Source organism: Myxocyprinus asiaticus, chromosome 31 (genome assembly GCF_019703515.2).
Source record: "Myxocyprinus asiaticus isolate MX2 ecotype Aquarium Trade chromosome 31, UBuf_Myxa_2, whole genome shotgun sequence".
Taxonomy (NCBI): domain Eukaryota; kingdom Metazoa; phylum Chordata; class Actinopteri; order Cypriniformes; family Catostomidae; genus Myxocyprinus; species Myxocyprinus asiaticus.
Genome location: NC_059374.1, coordinates 29,521,901 through 29,540,537, shown reverse-complemented (window position 1 = coordinate 29,540,537; position 18,637 = coordinate 29,521,901). Strand labels below are relative to the sequence as shown.

The window sequence follows — 18,637 nt, the reverse complement described above, 5'->3', positions numbered from 1 at the left end:
GCCCCTGAATTGCTGAGCTTTGACTGAATACAGAGGTGGGTGCAGCGGTGGGGGGTGGGGCTTAGTGATGAGCTCATTATAAAATGTGCAGCAGATGACAGAGTGAACGCAGCAAGAGATAAGGATGGCTGTCTCCCAGTGACACATTCATCATCTCTACTCCACTGACAGATGCAGACAAAAGCACAGAGACAGACTTGCTTACGAAACAAGTCAGGACTATATGACGTCCTGAACACCTTTTTACGAAATCATACAAGCCAACTGTTTCACCACTATACTTCTAATTTTATAGCATTAGTACTTGCTGTTGACTGCTATGGGTTTTTTCAGTTCCCAAAGACAATATTTTTGAGAGTTGAGTGGCTGGCGGCCCAAATATACATTTATAATTTAAAGGTGATGCGTGTAATTTATTCTATGTTAAAATAATTCATCTTATCTCAGCATAGATAAGCATAGATATCTATTTGCTATTTGTAGGTTAATTTCATCAAAAAGTATAAACGCTGTAGTTGAACTGTTTGTTTGAGCATCCTGAAAAGCCCGACACCACAATGTTGGCTCAACCAATAGTGTGAGTTTTTGGCATGACTATTTGTTTGTATCGATCAACAGAAGATTGGGGAGTGTTTGGGAAATCTGTTTGAAAACAGTTATTAGCTACATCCAAATTCACGTATTGTTAGATTATATACTGCATTTGATAAATAATGTACTTCTTGGTCGTTAAAATAGTACTTTCTTCAGGATTGCAGGTAAGTAGTATGAATATATTCCTTGACATACTTCATACGGAAACAAGGGTATTGTCCTGTGACAGAATATATGACGTAGTAACATATATAGTGGCATATATAGCACAGTTGAAAAGAGCTGCCCAAATGGTGGTTCTCCACTGTTTTTTAATAATTCAGCATTTTTCAGTTACCGTGGGATTATGGGTGAGTGAAGTGTCCAGTGGATGTGGACTTCAGAATCTCACTGGATGTAGTAGGTCATCCTGGTATTTCTTGCCTACTGTTTTATGAATAATGAGGATTCAGATGTACTACTCAATTGACATACTGCTTTTGGCATACTATATAGTAGGAAAGTTACATATTTAGACAATTAACACTGCTTTGGGCATATTACATAGTAGGGAATAGTGTTGTCAAAAGTACTGGTACTTCAGTACCAAGTCGATACAAAAATAAAAATATGTAACAATACCACTGTTTCTGCAGTACCGGTAGTACCAATTTAAACATTTAAAATGTTCAAAGGCTTATTTTGAACGCGTGCTCTGTTACTCCTTGTACACTAAAATGGAAAATTAATCAAATTAATATTGTGACATGTCCTAGTGTGATTTATTAAACTGTTAAAGGCTGCAATCTTACTGTGGAAGAACTGTGTACTTTAAATAAATCCGACCACTCATCCACTGGAAACTCCACATTGAGAATCATTCACATTATATGAGATGACAAAGCAGAGCACTAATCCATTGTGAACCAAGCAGCACATGTAAAATACATATTTATATTATTAAAATCACAGCATTTGCTCTTTAATCTCTCAACTCAACTTTACTTATAAAGCATTTAAAACAACAGAGTAATTTTGAAGTTTTTAAAACTTCAAAATTACCATACACAAACACCAGTAATCTAAAATACAAACACTCCAAAACTGTGTCCTACATTTCATTTGTCAGACTCAAAGGCCAGTGTAAATGAATGAGATTTCAGATCTGACTTAAGTCTTCAATGATCAAACTGTTTATCCGGAAAAGTAAACCTTCCGGCAAAAAATACGTAATAATAAAAGCACGTTTCAAAATAAAATCTAGATGAATGAAACTGAAGAAATTTAATAAAAATATATTACAACTGTATAGTAAAATGCAATGTTCACTGTAGTAATAATTAATCAAAATATCACAAGCAAGACAGCTGTTGAATAAAAGTTTGGCAAAAAATTAAAATAAAAAATGAAATGACATGTTGAAAAGTTATATTTTCACTTGTTAAAAGTATTTTTTTTCTCCCCTTTTCTCCCCAATTTGGATACCCAATTCCCAATGCGCTCTAAGTCCTCATGGTGGTGTAGTGACTCGCCTCAATCCAGGTGGTGGAGGACGAATCTCAGTTGCCTCCATGTGTGAGACAGTCAATCCGCGCATCTTATCACGTGGCTTGTTGAGCACATTACTGCTGAAACCTAGTGCGTGTGGAGGCTTCACGCTATTCTCTGCGGCATCCACGCACAACGCACCACGCGCCCCACCGAGAACGAGAACCACATTATAGCGACCATGAGGAGGTTACCCCATGTGACTCTACCCACCCTAGCAACCGGGCCAATTTGGTTGCTTAGGAGACCTGACTGGAGTCACTCAGCATGCCCTGGATTCGAACTCGTGACTCCAGGTAGTCAGCGTCAATACTCGCTGAGCTACTCAGGCCCCCTACTTGTTAAAATTTTAAGAATTTATTGATTAGACACCATTTTGATGTTGAAATTAAATTAAACTAAAAAAAATGTTTATTAAATTACAAAAATGTTCTGGAAAGTTCTGGAAAATAATAATAATTATTATTAAACTATAATTATTAAAATAATTATTAAATAATAAAAAAAAAAACTAACTTGATGTGTTCAATAGCACATTATAATATTAGCATATTTTTGCTGTGGTATCGAAATCGGTATCGAGAACCATGAACTTTCACTGGTATCGGTACCGACTACTGAAATTTTGGTACCATGACAACACTAGTAGGGAAGTACACATATTCAGAGGCAGAGATTATATTAGTAAGGCTATGTGGTGACGCTAGTGGCGCAGAAAATACACACTTCACATTTACAATGAAAACTCATTTTTCAAAATATTTACTCAAAATGTACCAAAAAATCTAAACAGACAATGTTTGTTATCAGTTGATGAAGGCTGGTGGTAGAATTGAACCTACAATTATAACACAAAATGAACAAATACCACCTGATTAATCAGCCTTGATTTTATTAGTGGATACATCAGTCTGTCATGAATGTGCACTGCCATTTGTAGTCAGTCCACTAACATATGCATCAAATAAAATAAATAATAATCAAATAGCCTATGCATCAAATAAAAACAAATCCAAAAGTGCTATATGTATTAGGGTTGTCACAATACCATAATCATATCTTACGATACTATACCAGCTAAAGTATCATGATACCAAGTTGTATCACGATACCACACGATAGTGTGTTACTTCTTAACAGTCTTTCATAGTGGTTCTTAGAAACTATACATTCCACTTGTTGCTCCGGAAGTGGTAAAAATAACTGATGGATGAACTGGGAGAAGGCTCAAATGGACTAACTTGTTACCTAAATACATTCTTAGTATGATGTTAAAAAAAAAAAAAAAAAAAAAAAACTTTGCCATATCAAAACAACCAGTTCAAACGGCAACGGATTTAAACTTTTATTCCATTATTTCAGAGATTATTTGAACGTTGGTAACGTTGACAAGAGAAACTGTTTCATTATTACAAATGCTTCAGCCCCTCTCTCCTGGTAAACAGCAGCGCAAATGCAGATTACACACACTGGTTTGATTGCACGCCTCAGGGACATGATCAAACTGATCTGGGCGGCGTTTCCCAAAAGCATCGCAAGCTTAAGTTGATCGAAGAGACCATCTTAAGCTTGCGATGCTTTTGGGAAATGCAGCCCTGATCATAAGTGCGAAGTTACCACCACCATGCATTTGTAATTGGAAAAAAAACAAACGAGTGCAACGTTCGATTTTTTCAGAGAAACGGTAAATCTGTAAATGTTAAGATAAAGCATTTAGGTTAAAAGAAGTGGTACTAACCCGTGTGTATTCTGCAAAAGCAGTGGGATGTGTCCGAAGGTGTTTAATAAGGTTGCTGGTGTTTCCCCCTTTGGCTTGAAATCTTTGTAGACATTCACGGCAGATGGGTTTTCCCAATCTCAACAGGCAAACCCCAAACTAATTCCAAATCTCGTACATGAATTGTGTTTTTTAAAAAGCTTCTCACTCTCCAAATTTATATTTAAATCCATATTATCCATTAGGAGACTCAACCGCCAAACTAACACGCTGGGATTCAGATGTGTGTGTTTGAAGCTTGGGAAAACCACACATTGAAAAATAAACAATACCATATAAGGGGCAAATTCTAAACAGCATTTTGCACTCTTAAAAAGCACTGTGTGAAAGGGACACCAATCGAAAAGACTACATTTTTATGTTATTGCAGACATAGGTCTGATTCAAATGAAGGTTTTAGCAAAAATAATATTTACTACCGCACCTACAACATAACTTACGGTACTTCCATATTAACGGTACTACTGTTTAAAAAATACTGTGGCACCGCTAGTATTTTGAAGTTTGAGTATCGCGATACTACCGTAGCACCGGTATACTGTGCAACCCTAATATGTACATAGTGTGAAACATATTTAAAGTGAAATCGGATTTACAAGGTCCACAACACTCTCACTTTTGCTTCTTTTTGTTTCACTCTTGTTTTTTGTCTGTTTCTCCCTCTCTCCACACACCCCACACCAACACCTCCTAAGGCAGATGGGAGACCAGCCTGCTTGCCTGCATCTCCCCCACTCTTGAGGATCTGCGTTGTCAACAATGTCAAAAGCTTCTATTGTCATTAAGAGTGCTCCGCTGCTCCTCATTGTCCTAGACAGTTTAGACTTATCATAGGTCAATCAAACAACTGGATATTCAATCACTCCTCCCCCTTCACTTTGTCTTTCTCCTCTCCTTATCCTTCTCTTCATGTCTGCATCTTTTTGTTTTAACCCTCATGTTCTGTTTGGGATCTCAGAGACCAAGGCTATTTAATAACTTATTTAATAAACAATAATAACATACTTAATATTGAAGAATCAGATTGCTTCAAGACTTTTCCTAATCTTATGAGAACTTATTATAAATGCAATTTCAACGTAATAATAGGGCCGAGTATTGATAAAAGATTTCCAGATTTTATTTGATTCGATTCTGATTTTGATTTGATTCTATATCGATTCATATGTCTACATTTCTGTTACAATGTCAGTTTCTCTCAGCTAATGCTGTAAATTACAAAGTGACCTTCTAACCATTTATGTAACCCTTCAAGGTACTATACGAAAACAATATTTAAAAAAATGATATTTTCATTCATTTTTTATTATATTGGTCACATTTTAGCTTTTGAATTTTTTTTTAATTCTGTATCACTGTAACACTGTATCAGTAAATGTCTTGAAATTGCATATATTGTATATATATATATATATATTGTTACATGTTTATTGTTTACATGAATAATTTGTACTATATACTAGTATTTATATTGATATGCAGAGCATGTGCTAAATTGGTACTGTCTGTTTAATACTACAGGCATCAGCCAGTAAGTGCATATTAATGAGAGAGGAATTGCGAGGATCATGTCTTTGGACTAAACTCTTACTCTCAACAGGCAGTGAATGGATCTCAGAAATTTTTCGCCACTATACCACTCAAACACTGGTGAGTGAAATCTGAAAATTTACCAGCCAGTGTCTAATCACAAACATTTGTAGTCCCATATTGCAAAATTTGGACGCATATGCGAGTGATTTACTGTTACTGAAGAAGGTTGCGCATAGAGTAGAAGATTGATCTAGGGATTTCAGAATCGATAAAGAGATCTTCCAAAAGAAGATCACAATGCATCGGAAAATCAATACTTTTACTGTGCCAAGTCCTACTTGATAACATGCATCAACCATTCACCAAAAACTTTACACAAAAGGTGCCTCCGTCACCTTTCATCTTCACTGTATGGAAAAAAGATGCATTTAAAGTGAAAGGTAACTGAGGTTGTCATTCCCCCTAACATCCCATTTTGCATTCCATGAAAGAAAGAGTCATATGATTTTGGAACAGAATTTTCATGATAGTGTAATCTATCCCTTTAAGGCAACAGAAAACTTGCTATGCAAAGGGACCTTCCATAACTGCTTCTCTGTTGTCATAAATATCTCAAATTCCCTGATATACTCAGACAGAGACACAAACACACACAACTAATATAAGTGATGACAAGGGTGTGAAGCAGCAAGCTCAATGTCCTGCAGAGCTTGTTATATAGACCAGAGGAAGGACCCACAGCTGGGTAAAATTTTGTCATGCCTGAGACAAACAGAAACTGAGGCAGGATATTTTTGGCTCTCAAAGCCAAGACCCTCTTTGCCTGAATCCCCTATGCCCCCATCACCCAAGCATGACATGGTTACTGAGGTCCTAAGCCCTGTGCCCATAAGCTGTCGCCCACTTGGTGCCTGATCTAATGATGTAGAGTCTGACAGATTACAGACAGGGAATGCTGCTCAGACCTACAGGAATGCTGGATTAGAGACTCTTAGATCTACAAAATGGTTTACCGTTGGGGAATATTCTCATAACTGGCTGCACTTACGAGGGCTGACATCAGCTGATTTGTTTTTACCGTTTCCATGAGAAACTATTAAAAACAATTCAAACATATTACATGATGTGAAATATGTCTGTTACAACAAGTGCTATTGTGTGATACATACTGTCTGCATTCACACAGACTCACATGAAATTTGTGCCCTTAGAACTCATGTTAAGCATTTAGCAGATGCTTTTATCCTTAAGTGTACAGTGCTTTCGAACTATATATTTTATGAGTACATGGGATTCGAACCCATGGCCTTGGCGATGCAAGCACCAGTTGAGCTACAGGAACAGAACTCCAAAGAAAGAAAGAAATTAAAAAGAAAGACATTTTACGCATAATATTTTGGCTAATTTGATGATGCGTTCAGCTACAAACAAAAGTTTAGTCATATCTGATTTGTTGAAACCATTTTACCTTGTTTAAATCCATAGAATTCTGCAAATGTTTCCTCAAAATAACAATGATGGCTCTGCGGATAAGCCTCTTTGTCTCTAAATCAGGAGAGCAAATGTAAGAAAATATCACATAGCTGATGCTATTGAATTGAGGTGTAAATGATCAAAATGACTTGGTCAGTGGATTTCCTGGGGTGAAGAAAAATGGCTTTTCAAATTGGTAGGGAAGACACAGGCTATTTCTGTCTTTCTTTCTCATTCTGTTTTCGTGGTGCATTTGATCCACTGTCTCATTTCAAGGAGCAAGTTCTCTTGACTGATCAATAGTGTTTGTACTAAAGCCACATAGAAATAGGTGGTCGTCGGGGGGAAGGGTGATGTAGAGGACAAGGCACCACTCCCATGATGCAAAATTGATCCTTGGAATAAATTTGCAGTGTTCTGTTAATGGGAGGTCCCTCTGAGGCTTTTTATATTTGTCGGAAAAGCCACACATTATGGCAGCAAAAGTACATAACGAATGAAAGAAAGAAAGAAAGAAAGAAAAAGAAATGTTAATTTCATAATGTTAATGTTTATAAATGTAAATTCATATACTAATACATTTTGTACATTAAAGGTTGTATATATTAACATTAGTTAATTTAGTGCTAACAGTGAGAAATAGTATATTATTAAATCACGATACCTAATGTTAACATTAAGAACCTTACTGTTAAGCATAACTGAAAGAAAGAAAGAAAGAAAGAAAGAAAGAGCGAATAAATAAAAGAAAAAGAAACAATCAAACAAACAAAAAAGGAAGAAAGAACGAAAGAGATAGAAACGAAAGAAAGAAAGAAAGAAAGAAAGGTAAAACTTTACAATAATGTTAAATACATAACATTATTTAATGCAATAGTTAACAAAACTAACAACGAACATTACTTTTATAGCCTTTATTAATACTGGTTAATGTTAATTTCATATATTAATACATTTTTAATGTTAAAATATGTATATGTTTACATTAAGTATCTTCAGAACCTTACTGTAAAGCATTACTGAAAGAAAGAAAGAAAGAAAGACAGACAGACAGAAAGAAAGAAAAAAGAAAGACAGACAGAAAGAAAGAAAAAAGAAAGAAAGAAGAAAGACAGACAGAAAGAAAGAAAGAAAGAAAGAAAGAAAGAAAGAAAAAGAAAAACAATGGACTAAAAATTTTGTTGATGATCACTCGAATATCTTTGTTACACCTCAGTGGAAGCTAACGTTCTCTGCGTCAGTGCACAAAGTGGGCAACATGCTAATTATATCATGAATGTACTCTGACTAGCATCTTCATCATTTTCGAGATCACTGTCTGTGCCATCACTCCCATCCTCCCTCTCACTAAGTGTTCCTCTCTATATCCCTCTCTCTATGATGAGACACGGGTCAAACTCACTCTGGAAAGCAAAGCTCTTTTGTATGAGATAGTCTGACTGCAAGTCTCAGGCACTGGCTGGTACTGAGGGCTAGCGGCCACAGAGAATGACGTCACATGCCTGAAAAAGAAAACAAAGCTATCGGGATTAAGGGTACCTCGTCTCTCCTCCAGCGACCTCATCACTAGCCACTCTTCCACAGCCCAGATGCTGACTATATTTTGTTCTCTGACAATAGAGCATTCTACATTCTAGTGCATGCTAGTACAGTTAGCATGAAGGCTAAGCATAGCACTTAATTAATAGAGTTCACAGACAAACTGATTAACAACAACTAAAATGTGTTGGACATCATTAATTAGAATGTTCATGGAAGAGCTCGAGGACATACTGTACTGACTTATTTGCAGTTTCCCTGACAAATTAAATTATCATTGTCACTAGAATGCAAAAACCAGAGGGAACAACCTTCACCTTTTGAACATACTGTAACACTCCATAAGTGTAAATCTTTCAAGGTTTCTTCACACACTCTCACAAGTCAAACCTACTTTAAGTCACAGACAAAAGTCACATGATTATTTGTTAAAATATATGTTTCTAATACAATAATATTTGGTAATTCTAACATTAGATGGACTATTTTAAGTCTCTTTCAGAAATGTAATCATCTTGAAGTACTCACCCTTACAAAGTACTATGGCAGTACCATGGTACGTACAGTGATGTATCAGATGTTAATAACAAGGTACTTTATGAAGTTGATGTAAAATGTTTCCATGGACTTTTTTAAATTAATATAAGATTTGAGTTTAAGATACTGTAAATCATTTTGGACTGAAGTGTTATTACTATTTTAAACACCTTTTGCCTTCACCTATTTATTTCAGTTGCCCTATGGTGTGAAAAATGAATTTTAAAAGTACAAATAGTTTCTCAATTAATATGAGGTCATAAAAGGTGCATGTATAATAATTAGAGCTGTCAGAATTAACGCATTCCATTAACGCACGCATTAATTTTTCTTAATTGCGATTAACGCATTTACCGTTATACAACATAAACCAGCATAAATGCTGGTTGGAAAGGCAGAACCTTGGCAATGTGGTCATTACACTGACGCACACTTCACAACATACACACACAACAGCGCTTCTGTGTCAGTGATAAAATGAGTGAGAAAGGACCTCTTAATGCTATTTTTGTACAAAACAAGCCCAGATGGGACTTGAAATAGAAATCAAGTATTTTTCATCCTAAGTGCATTTTAATTACCATAGAAGCACGTCAAATCTTAACTATCACCAAAACGAATAATAAGATGTTTTTGTCTGCAAGTGCTTTTCATGTGGAGTTCAAGCAGAGGTTGACGCTGGCGTTGACACCCTGACGCGAATCATGAACACGGGTCACGATTGCTGTAACAAAGTGGGTAGCCACAGTCTGCCGGCTGATTAATATTGTGGAGGATGAGAGTTTAAGAGATTTAAATTGCAATGAATATGCAACCTATGTGGGGATTAGTTCTTTTAAATAGTCAACCTCCCACTTAGACTTTGGGAAACATTTAATGTAACTTTAATTGGTGCTATTTTAGTGCATTTCTATCTTTTTACTGTGGAAGGCTTTGTTTGGAAAAATTTTATAAAGCATTAAATTGTTACAGATTGCTTTGTTTTCTTTCCTAAGATGGAAATAAATGCATTTTGACAGGAAAAGAAGTGTATATAGTGAATTTCAAACTTCAGCACTTTCAAAATCTGTGATTAATATATAAATCTTAAAAATAAATTATGCACTTAATCGCGATAAACAAATTTAATCGGCTGACAACACTAACAATGATTATAAAACAATTAGCATTATGCTGTTTAAAATAAATTTAGATGGAATATAGCATATCACAATTTCAAGTTGTGTAGTATTTCATGTAACTACCCATATACTATGGTACTAAATGTTTAACATTAAGGTTCTTTGAAGAATATAATGGAATGGTACATCCAAATGTTATTGCCACAATACCCCCCCAATATAAAACATGGTAACACCATGGTATATTTTTGTTAGTGCCATGTAAAAAGTGTTCCTACACAAACTAAAGCATAATAAGACCACATGACTTAGAATTTAATGAAACAGCACTTAGGTCATTGCCAAAGAAAAATAATTACGTCAACCTGAATGAGAAAAGGAGCAAAAGAGAAAAATAAAAATAAAATAAACACACAGGAAACTCATTTCAACCCCTCAGTTAGATATGTAATATTGCGGCTTTTCATCTTTGGGCCAGAAAGCTTAGGCCTTAAGCAGATTACACAGCAGAGAAATCAGTAATGTTGATAATGTGGTGGGGGGTGGGGGGGGGGGTTGTAAGGCAGGGCTCTCTGGGTATTAAACACTGAAAACTGCAATCATGGTGAAGGATTAAGAGAAAGCTTAATATTGTGCTTCATTCTGCTCAAAGGGACGAGGAGGTTGGATGAGGATCAATGACTTGGACAGGGAAAAGTCAGAATCTACACACTTGGGAAACCTGAGAGGAACAGTGTCTGGATAATTATAAAGAAGAAAGGATGATGCAATTCTCTGGACTCTTATCTAAAAATATTGTGAAACAGCAAACCAGCTTCACGCATTTATAGTGTGACTTTTGGTGCTATTGTTTTTGCAAATGACTTAAGTATAAAATGAAAGTCATAATTAGTAATTGGAATAAAAACATTTCAACATCCACATGCTGCTCTATATTTGCATGAATTTGCATGCTAGTCAATAAAAAAAAGACAAATAATTTACAATTACTGCAAATTTCTGTGCCACTAGCGTCACCAAACGGAACTGCAAAAATAAGGATTGTTTTCAAACTCGTTTCCCAAAAACTCTCCCTGTCTGTTATCAGTAGTCCCGTCCCAACCTCTCACTATCTGTCGAGCCAATGTGGCTGTGTCTGACTGGCCTGGATGCTCAAACAAACAGAGCAATGTTTTGATAGTGCCATGTAGCCATTATTTTTACATTAGGAAAAAAAAAAAAAACACTTCAGCTTTAAATAAATTTGAAAATTCAATACAGTGTAGGACAATGTTTTCTTTCTGTCCAGAGTCTACACACATGAACTCAGAAGACTTCAATATAAGGGCGATGCTTTGTGGTGTCTGTAAGATGGAGATCTCCTTTTTTGTTCCATGAAAGTCAAACAATATATTGTTTGGAACAACATGAGGGTGAGTAAATGGTGACAGAATTGTCATTTTTGGGTGAACTATCCCTTTAAGAGATTTCTATATCTCGAACACTTCACCCAAGCTAAATAGTTCCCTCCTTCCCCAGTGTAAGAGCAGCACAGCAGGTGGATCTTTTGACTTGTACCCAAGGAACAACTCAAGCTAATTTCCATACAGATGCCCCCTTCAGTGGAGAAGAAGAACCCCCCATTAAGCACTCAAACAACCTACCACACCACCGGCAACCATTGCCTTCCCAAACTCCTCTCTGTGTTTCTCTCTCCAGTAATGTTCCTCTCCCTTAATTCTGTAGGCATCTCAACCCCCCTGCTCTAGACATTGGAGCACTCAAGGTTGCCAAAACCAATGAAAGGGGGTGGGTAGGAGGTGTCTTGCATTTGGCATCTGCCATGGCTGGCCATAGCTGCCAGGGAGAAAGGGACAGAAGTGCCCTGTTGGATGTGCCAACCATGGGAAGATGAGCAAATCACACAAAGCCCTTTTAAGTAACAGCCCAGAAGCCCCCCGCCACTTCTCTTTTCCTCCCTTTTACACCATCCCTAAAAAACATTTGAAAGAATTCCAACACACACAGAGAGACACAAAAATTGTCTCTATTTCTGTCTAAAGGGCCGTTCACACCAAACATGTTATTGCATCTATCTGCACTGTTTTTCAATTGTTTTTCTATGTAAACATGTGCTAGACGGCTGTTGCGTCTCACTGTTTTTTCAGCATCTTGCACAGGAGCGTCACATTTTATTAGATGCTGTGCCGCGCTTTTTTAAAGCAAGAACACGATTGTTCTAACAGCCCCTAGCAAAGTGCCTAGATAAGTATTAGGACTGCACAATTAATCAAATAAATAATTTAGATTACAATTACAGCTACCGCAATTAACTAATCATTAAAAGTGTCAGTTCCATTAAGATAAAATCTTACATTTAACTTTTTTTGCAGCAGCAGCAGCATTTCAACATTGTCACAGACATGTCCGTTGCTGGCTTTCTGTGTATAATTTATTCAAAATTTGAATAACAGTTTTTATGCGGCTAAGAGGGCCAATATGAAGTTGACTGTTAAAGGAATATTCCAGGTTCAATACAAGTTAAACTCAATCTACAACATTTGTGTTATAATGTTGACTACCACAAAAGTTAATTTCGACCCATCCCTTCTTTTCTTTAAAACAAGCAATTTCAACCCATCCCTTCTTTTCTTTAAAAAAAGCAAAAATCAAGGTTACAGTGAGGCATTTACAATGGAAGTGAAGCTGGCCAATATTTGGAGGGTTTAAAGGCAGAAATGTGAAGCTTATAATTTAATAAAAGCACTTACATTAATTCTTCTGTTAAAAATCACATATTATTTGAGCTGTAAAGTTGTTTAAATCATCATTTTTACAGTCGTTATAAGGTTTTAGGGTTTGCTGACATTATATCGTCACGGCAACAAAGTTTTAAAATTGGCTATTTACCTTATTCAGCCCCGCCCCTTTTTAGCGCCCCACGCTTTAGTGTTTTGTCTCTTAACTACTGGTTTGCAATGAAGCTACTGAGAAGAGTCGATCAAAATGGATTATGTGTGGGAGCACAGAAAGTATTTTTCATCAAAAGTTGATGGTGTGAGTCTACAGCAACCCCTTACTAAGTGAAAATGCTAGTGAGGTGTTTTGCTGTCACTTTAAATGTTGGTTTTTCCAACACCAGTGGAGCAAAATTAGACCTGGCAGATCACATTCAGACAGATATGACTCACTGCACTTTTTCATGATACAAGCATTATATTGTTATACATGTTATTCTGCTTTATCTGTTTTTTTAGGTTTCAACTTAATAATTTGTGTTAAAATATGTAGCTGACATGAAATTTAAAACAGTGACAGCTCGTATTATTACACATGCAAGTTCATGACATTAAAGGAAATTACATTTGTACTGTTTAAAATTAATTTATCACCCCATATTTTTGAAAGGCTTAAATATGATTAAAATTGTTGTAAACAGGATATGAAATAAAATGTTCACTTTCACATGTATATGTCTCTGTGTATGTGTGTGTTTATAATAAATATAATAGCACCCCTTCCCCTCCCTGGTTTAACACTCAAAAAATCTACTCACCTTAACTATAACATGATGAGTGAATGACATGAGAAGATGGTCAGAGGTGTCTTCCAGAGACATTTTAAATGACTTTGTGTTGTCTCTCATGAGCAAAGGCACATCAGTACATCCACAACAAAGGTAGTATCTTGTGTATTTATGAAGATACTCTTGTTTTAAAATCTCCCCACTCTGCTTCCAGTTGTAATGACATTCCCTGAACACTTTAAAATACTCATGATAGCTTTGGACAACTCTATAATCTGTAAATTCACTTTGCTAGCTAATTACACTTTGACATCAATACCATAGATCTACATAGACACCGTTAGACCCTAAGTTCAAAGACAACATTTTCAAAATGGCTGCGTGCTAGTTTCTCTGGCGCATAAGGTGAATAACTTTACACAGAAAAGGTTAGTGAGGGATTTTATCACACTAAAATTATGTTAACACACATATTGTTTACGTCCTGTAGCTGTACTTTTGAAACTGTGAGTATTTTAATGTCTACAAATTGGCCCCATTCACTTCCATTGTACGTGCCTCGCTGTAACCAAAGTCTCTCTAGCAAATCAGTCCACTGTTGGTCATCTTTGGAACGCCTCGGGAGGCTATTTCCAGTCATGCCAGTGCAGCTCCTATCTACTTGAATGGGAGGACACCGAAATTTCAAAAACGGTCGGTCAAGATTATGATCAAAGAACATATTTCAAATCAGCAATAAAATCTGATAATATTGGAATCATAAATTGTGCTTCTTGACCTCATACTACTCTAAAACACGCACTTTTCCTGGCTTGTATAGCTAAAGCGCGTGTGCGTTAGCGAGTTGATTGACAGGTGATGTCTGTATCTAAAAGGTTATTGGCTCTTTTACCTGCAAGGTGGGACTTCCTTTCTACATCCGTTGACTTTTGGGTGCGAGTGCTTCTTGGTTGGGCGTTCCAATTTCTCCCATTAATTTAAATAGAAGTGGCCCGTCTCTGCTAAATAGTCTCTGCTGTAACCCAGATCTTTGCTTTTTTTTTGTTAAAGAAAAGAAGGGACAGGTCGTAATAAATGTTTGTAGTAATCAACATTATGTCACAAATGCTGTTGATTGAGCTTAACTTGTATTGAACCCAGAATATTCCTTTAAGGCACTGTCTTGATTTACTGATGTATAAAACAGCAATAAAGTAATAGTTCTCAGCTTGTTTTGGATGTGTAGCCTACGTAAAAAATGTGGCATGCAGATGCTGCACACAAATGCTATTAATCAAAATGAATCATAATTACAGTATCGAGGAAAGTAATCAGTTTGATTTCGATTTTTGACTATGATTTTCATCATAGTTGTGCAGCCCTAATGAAAATTAGCTACTAGAAAGGGTGTCTTAAAACAGTGTATGGGCATCCATCCGAGATACATGAAAATTCTTTTCAGAGCCCTGAACTCCATATTTTCTTCTTTGCAAGTCTCTTAACTCCCCACTCGATCTGCCACGCTGCACAACCTGAGCTCTGATAAAGGCCATATGGTGTGGCCACAAGCCCAAAGGTGACAGCTCCCCATGTGATTCCCATTAGGAACAAGTCACAATGACTTCGGGAAAGAGGTAACCTTGATAATGCATTAGTGTTGACCAAATAATGGATTAATCATGCTACAATGTAAGCCAAGTGCTTTTCATTCTGTGCTTTTAATTGTGATCTGAATGACTGTAGATGATAAATTAAGAAGCTGATGAGGATTCACTTCAAGGCTATCTGGAAGTAGCAGACTTACCTGGGTAAAAGTCTTTGGATTTGGACAGTTTGATGGTGGCCCCTGTCTCTTTCTGTAGCTGGACAATAGTCTGACCACCCTTGCCAATGATGGAGCCTGCGGCGTAGCTCGGAATCAGCACCTTTAGGAAATACTCGCCTTCCTCTAGAGAGAGAAAAAGAGATTAAAAAATTAACTCTGTAATTTCAAACAAATGCAGCACTTAATTAAACAACATCCACAGAATCAGAAGGTGACTAGTGTAAACAGTACACACAGTTGGATGTGTATATGCAAATGTATATAAAAATAATGATAAAAAAAATAGGTAAAATAGATTTATACATTTTCTACATTTACTTAATAATAATAGGCCTAATACAAATTGAATGTCTTCTTGTGATCTTACATAATATAAAAACATCCTAGGAAGTTTTTCCTTGGCTTGCTGACTTGAGGGTTTGTAAGCCACTATTCTTTGTAAAGCTGCTTTGGAAGAATATGAAATGGGAAAAGCACTATACAATTAAATTGAATTTGAAGTTGAATAATACATACAGTAAATACACATGTAATTTGCATTTTTATATATATTTATTTGTATATAACTTCATATGGCCTTTCCCCCTAGATATAAGTACATATACTGGCATTTAATCAGATAAAGCCCATTGTTATTTGAAAAAAGAAAGTAGCACTACTTCACAGCCTGATCAAAAATCGCCTAAAGTTACCAGCTTGGAGGACGTGGGGGACATGTCCCCCGCACTCTTTAAAAAGGTGATTTTTGTCCCTCTCACCTTTCCAAGCTAAACCCATACCGAGTCCAAATGGTGGATTTTTATACAATATTCTTTGCATTTTGTTACTTTGGGTTGATTGAGTGACCATCCAGCCAATCACAGGTGAGTTTCATGAGCCGAAACAACTCTTACGTAATAGGCCGTCAGTAAGACAGCCTAATAAACATGACTCCATTCATTTCTACAAAGTTGATTTCAACAATGCTCATTTATCCTTGTTTTTTATCGTCATTAATGTTAAGATGAGGAACACACAAATTAATTATTTATCAGCATATCATTCTTGATTGGCAGCATTACGTGCAATGCACTGCAGAAAAAAGGACAATCCTTCTTTTAAGCACACATCGTAAGTGTAGTTTATATCAGCGCATGAGTCTTCATTAAGTTATTCTTTTTACATTATGTTTGTGAGCTAAAAGTTTGATCGGTTGTTTTTGAGCCAATTCAAGCAGATTACTAGATCAGTGTTAAATATGTAAAGCTATTTTTAATATCAGCTCCTGTTTTTTTACCTCTGTATTAGTGTGCAGTCGATAAACTGTAGGAAAAAAGATAGATCTGCCTTATTCTTAGAACACTTTAATGAAGTGAATAGATATGTAGACATGCTTTTTTATACATGAAAATGTACGGACATTATTGAAACTCACAATTATTATAAGACTATTATTGTTGTCTTTTGATAAAAGTCATGCTCAGCAGCTCACAAACTGTAGGGAAATGATAGATTTGCTTAGTTCTTGTAATGCTTAAACCTCTACTAAAGTCTCTTTGTAGGTCTGTAGACATACAAATTTTAAAGGATTACAATTTTTTTTTGATTGTTGATTCAGTGACTAACATCATTTCACACAAAACACTCATTTGTCACCACCTTCTGGCATCACCAGGAATGGTCACTGAATCATTAAATGGATCTGAACTAATTTTGATGAACGTAGTCAAAACACTCGAGCCACTTGGATACATTTAAATCCCACAATGAAAAAATGAATTGCAAATGCATAATTGTCATTATTGTAATTGATTTAGGGTTGCAACGGTATGAGATTTTCACGGTATGATAACCGTCTCAGAAAATATCACGGTTTCACGGTATCATGGTATACGGTATTACACAATTATTATTATCAGTTACAATAAACAATTTTTTGGGGGGGTTTTTGGTTAAACAAATGCTTTATTATAATTGAAACTTGAAACCATTTTGAAACTTTTTTTAACGGATGTGTAAAAAAAAGTCTCCCTTTTGAAAATAAATAGAATAAATAAGAAAGCTAACAGAATTATAATAATAAACCGAATTATAAACATGATAAAAAAATAGCATGTAATTATAACATGTTATATAACTAAAGCATGTTAGTTTACATGTTAGCGTAGCATGTTTAATTAAATACTAAATGAAAAATAACATCAGCTGTGTGAGCTTTTAAAGTAATGTCCTATGATTATTAACAATTAACATATACTGTAGGTGTGCAGTGGTTCTCAACTTGTTTTGCTTCAGGACCCAGATTTTACATTGGAAATCAAGTGGCGACCCACCATAGTAAAAACGTAACCTGTATTTAATGTATCCTGGGTCGCATTTCCTTTTATGTTGCATAGTTTTGTTCATGGTTTACAAGTACAAGGACATGCATCAAGTGACATTATTTTTGTTGTTGACGTCAACATCAAAAGCGACAGGAAGTTTTCTCTCCCCCCTTTTAAAAATTGAAGAGCATATTTACTTATATGAACCCATTATTATCCCGTTTGTTTCCTAATTTCAAACATAATTCAAACAGAACATACATATTACACAGGAGGAAAGGCTCCTCATTACCATGGTTACGTCAGTGTAGCTAGTCTTAAATAATAGTAATAATAATAATAACAAATTATAGTATTTATGAAAAAATAATTACTAGCTGAAACATATCTTGAAACTTTAACTACAACTGCCACTGTTGATATAAAATGAGGTCCAATAGATTCTACCTTTAGAATATTTCATATGAAACTATAATATTTTGTCAAAATATAACAGTTACTTTTACTCATGTAAAATCGTGAAACAATTTTGTAAAGGTGATGATGTATAATGATATTATTTTATTTTTTGGTGCATAGCACAGTGTTGCTCTTTTCCTCCTCAGTGCTGTTTGGCATGTCAGGGCTGCCTACAGTTTGAGAGGTTTGACTTGACTTCCTCCATAATGCTTTAAACTAGAAAAGTCTCACTAGAATTTAAATTAGTCGCATCAGTTTTGAGGTCTGTGCTCAATATCGAGGGAAGCCCGGTTGTTACACATGCGCGCCAGAGAGAAGCACAGATCATGATCGCGAGCTGGTTCCGTTACACTCGTGCGAAAGTGCAGATGAGAAGCCTTTAGCTGATTGCAAGATTATCATTAAATCTGCCTCGGGAGTCCTAAATAGGCTATCACTTGGGTGGCCGCCGAAATATCTTCAACG

The 18,637-nt window shown here is 35.9% G+C and overlaps 1 protein-coding gene across 2 annotated transcripts in view; it reads right to left on the bottom strand.

Annotated features, from left to right (window-relative positions):
- Window positions 1–18,637, bottom strand: part of LOC127422389 (RNA-binding protein Nova-1-like) — an 83,995-nt gene that overhangs the window by 51,428 nt on the left and 13,930 nt on the right. For both annotated transcript variants that reach the window (XM_051665879.1, XM_051665880.1), the window contains one exon: window positions 15,390–15,533. In XM_051665879.1, the coding sequence (XP_051521839.1) occupies window positions 15,390–15,533 (144 nt within the window). The remainder of the gene's footprint in view (window positions 1–15,389; window positions 15,534–18,637) is intronic.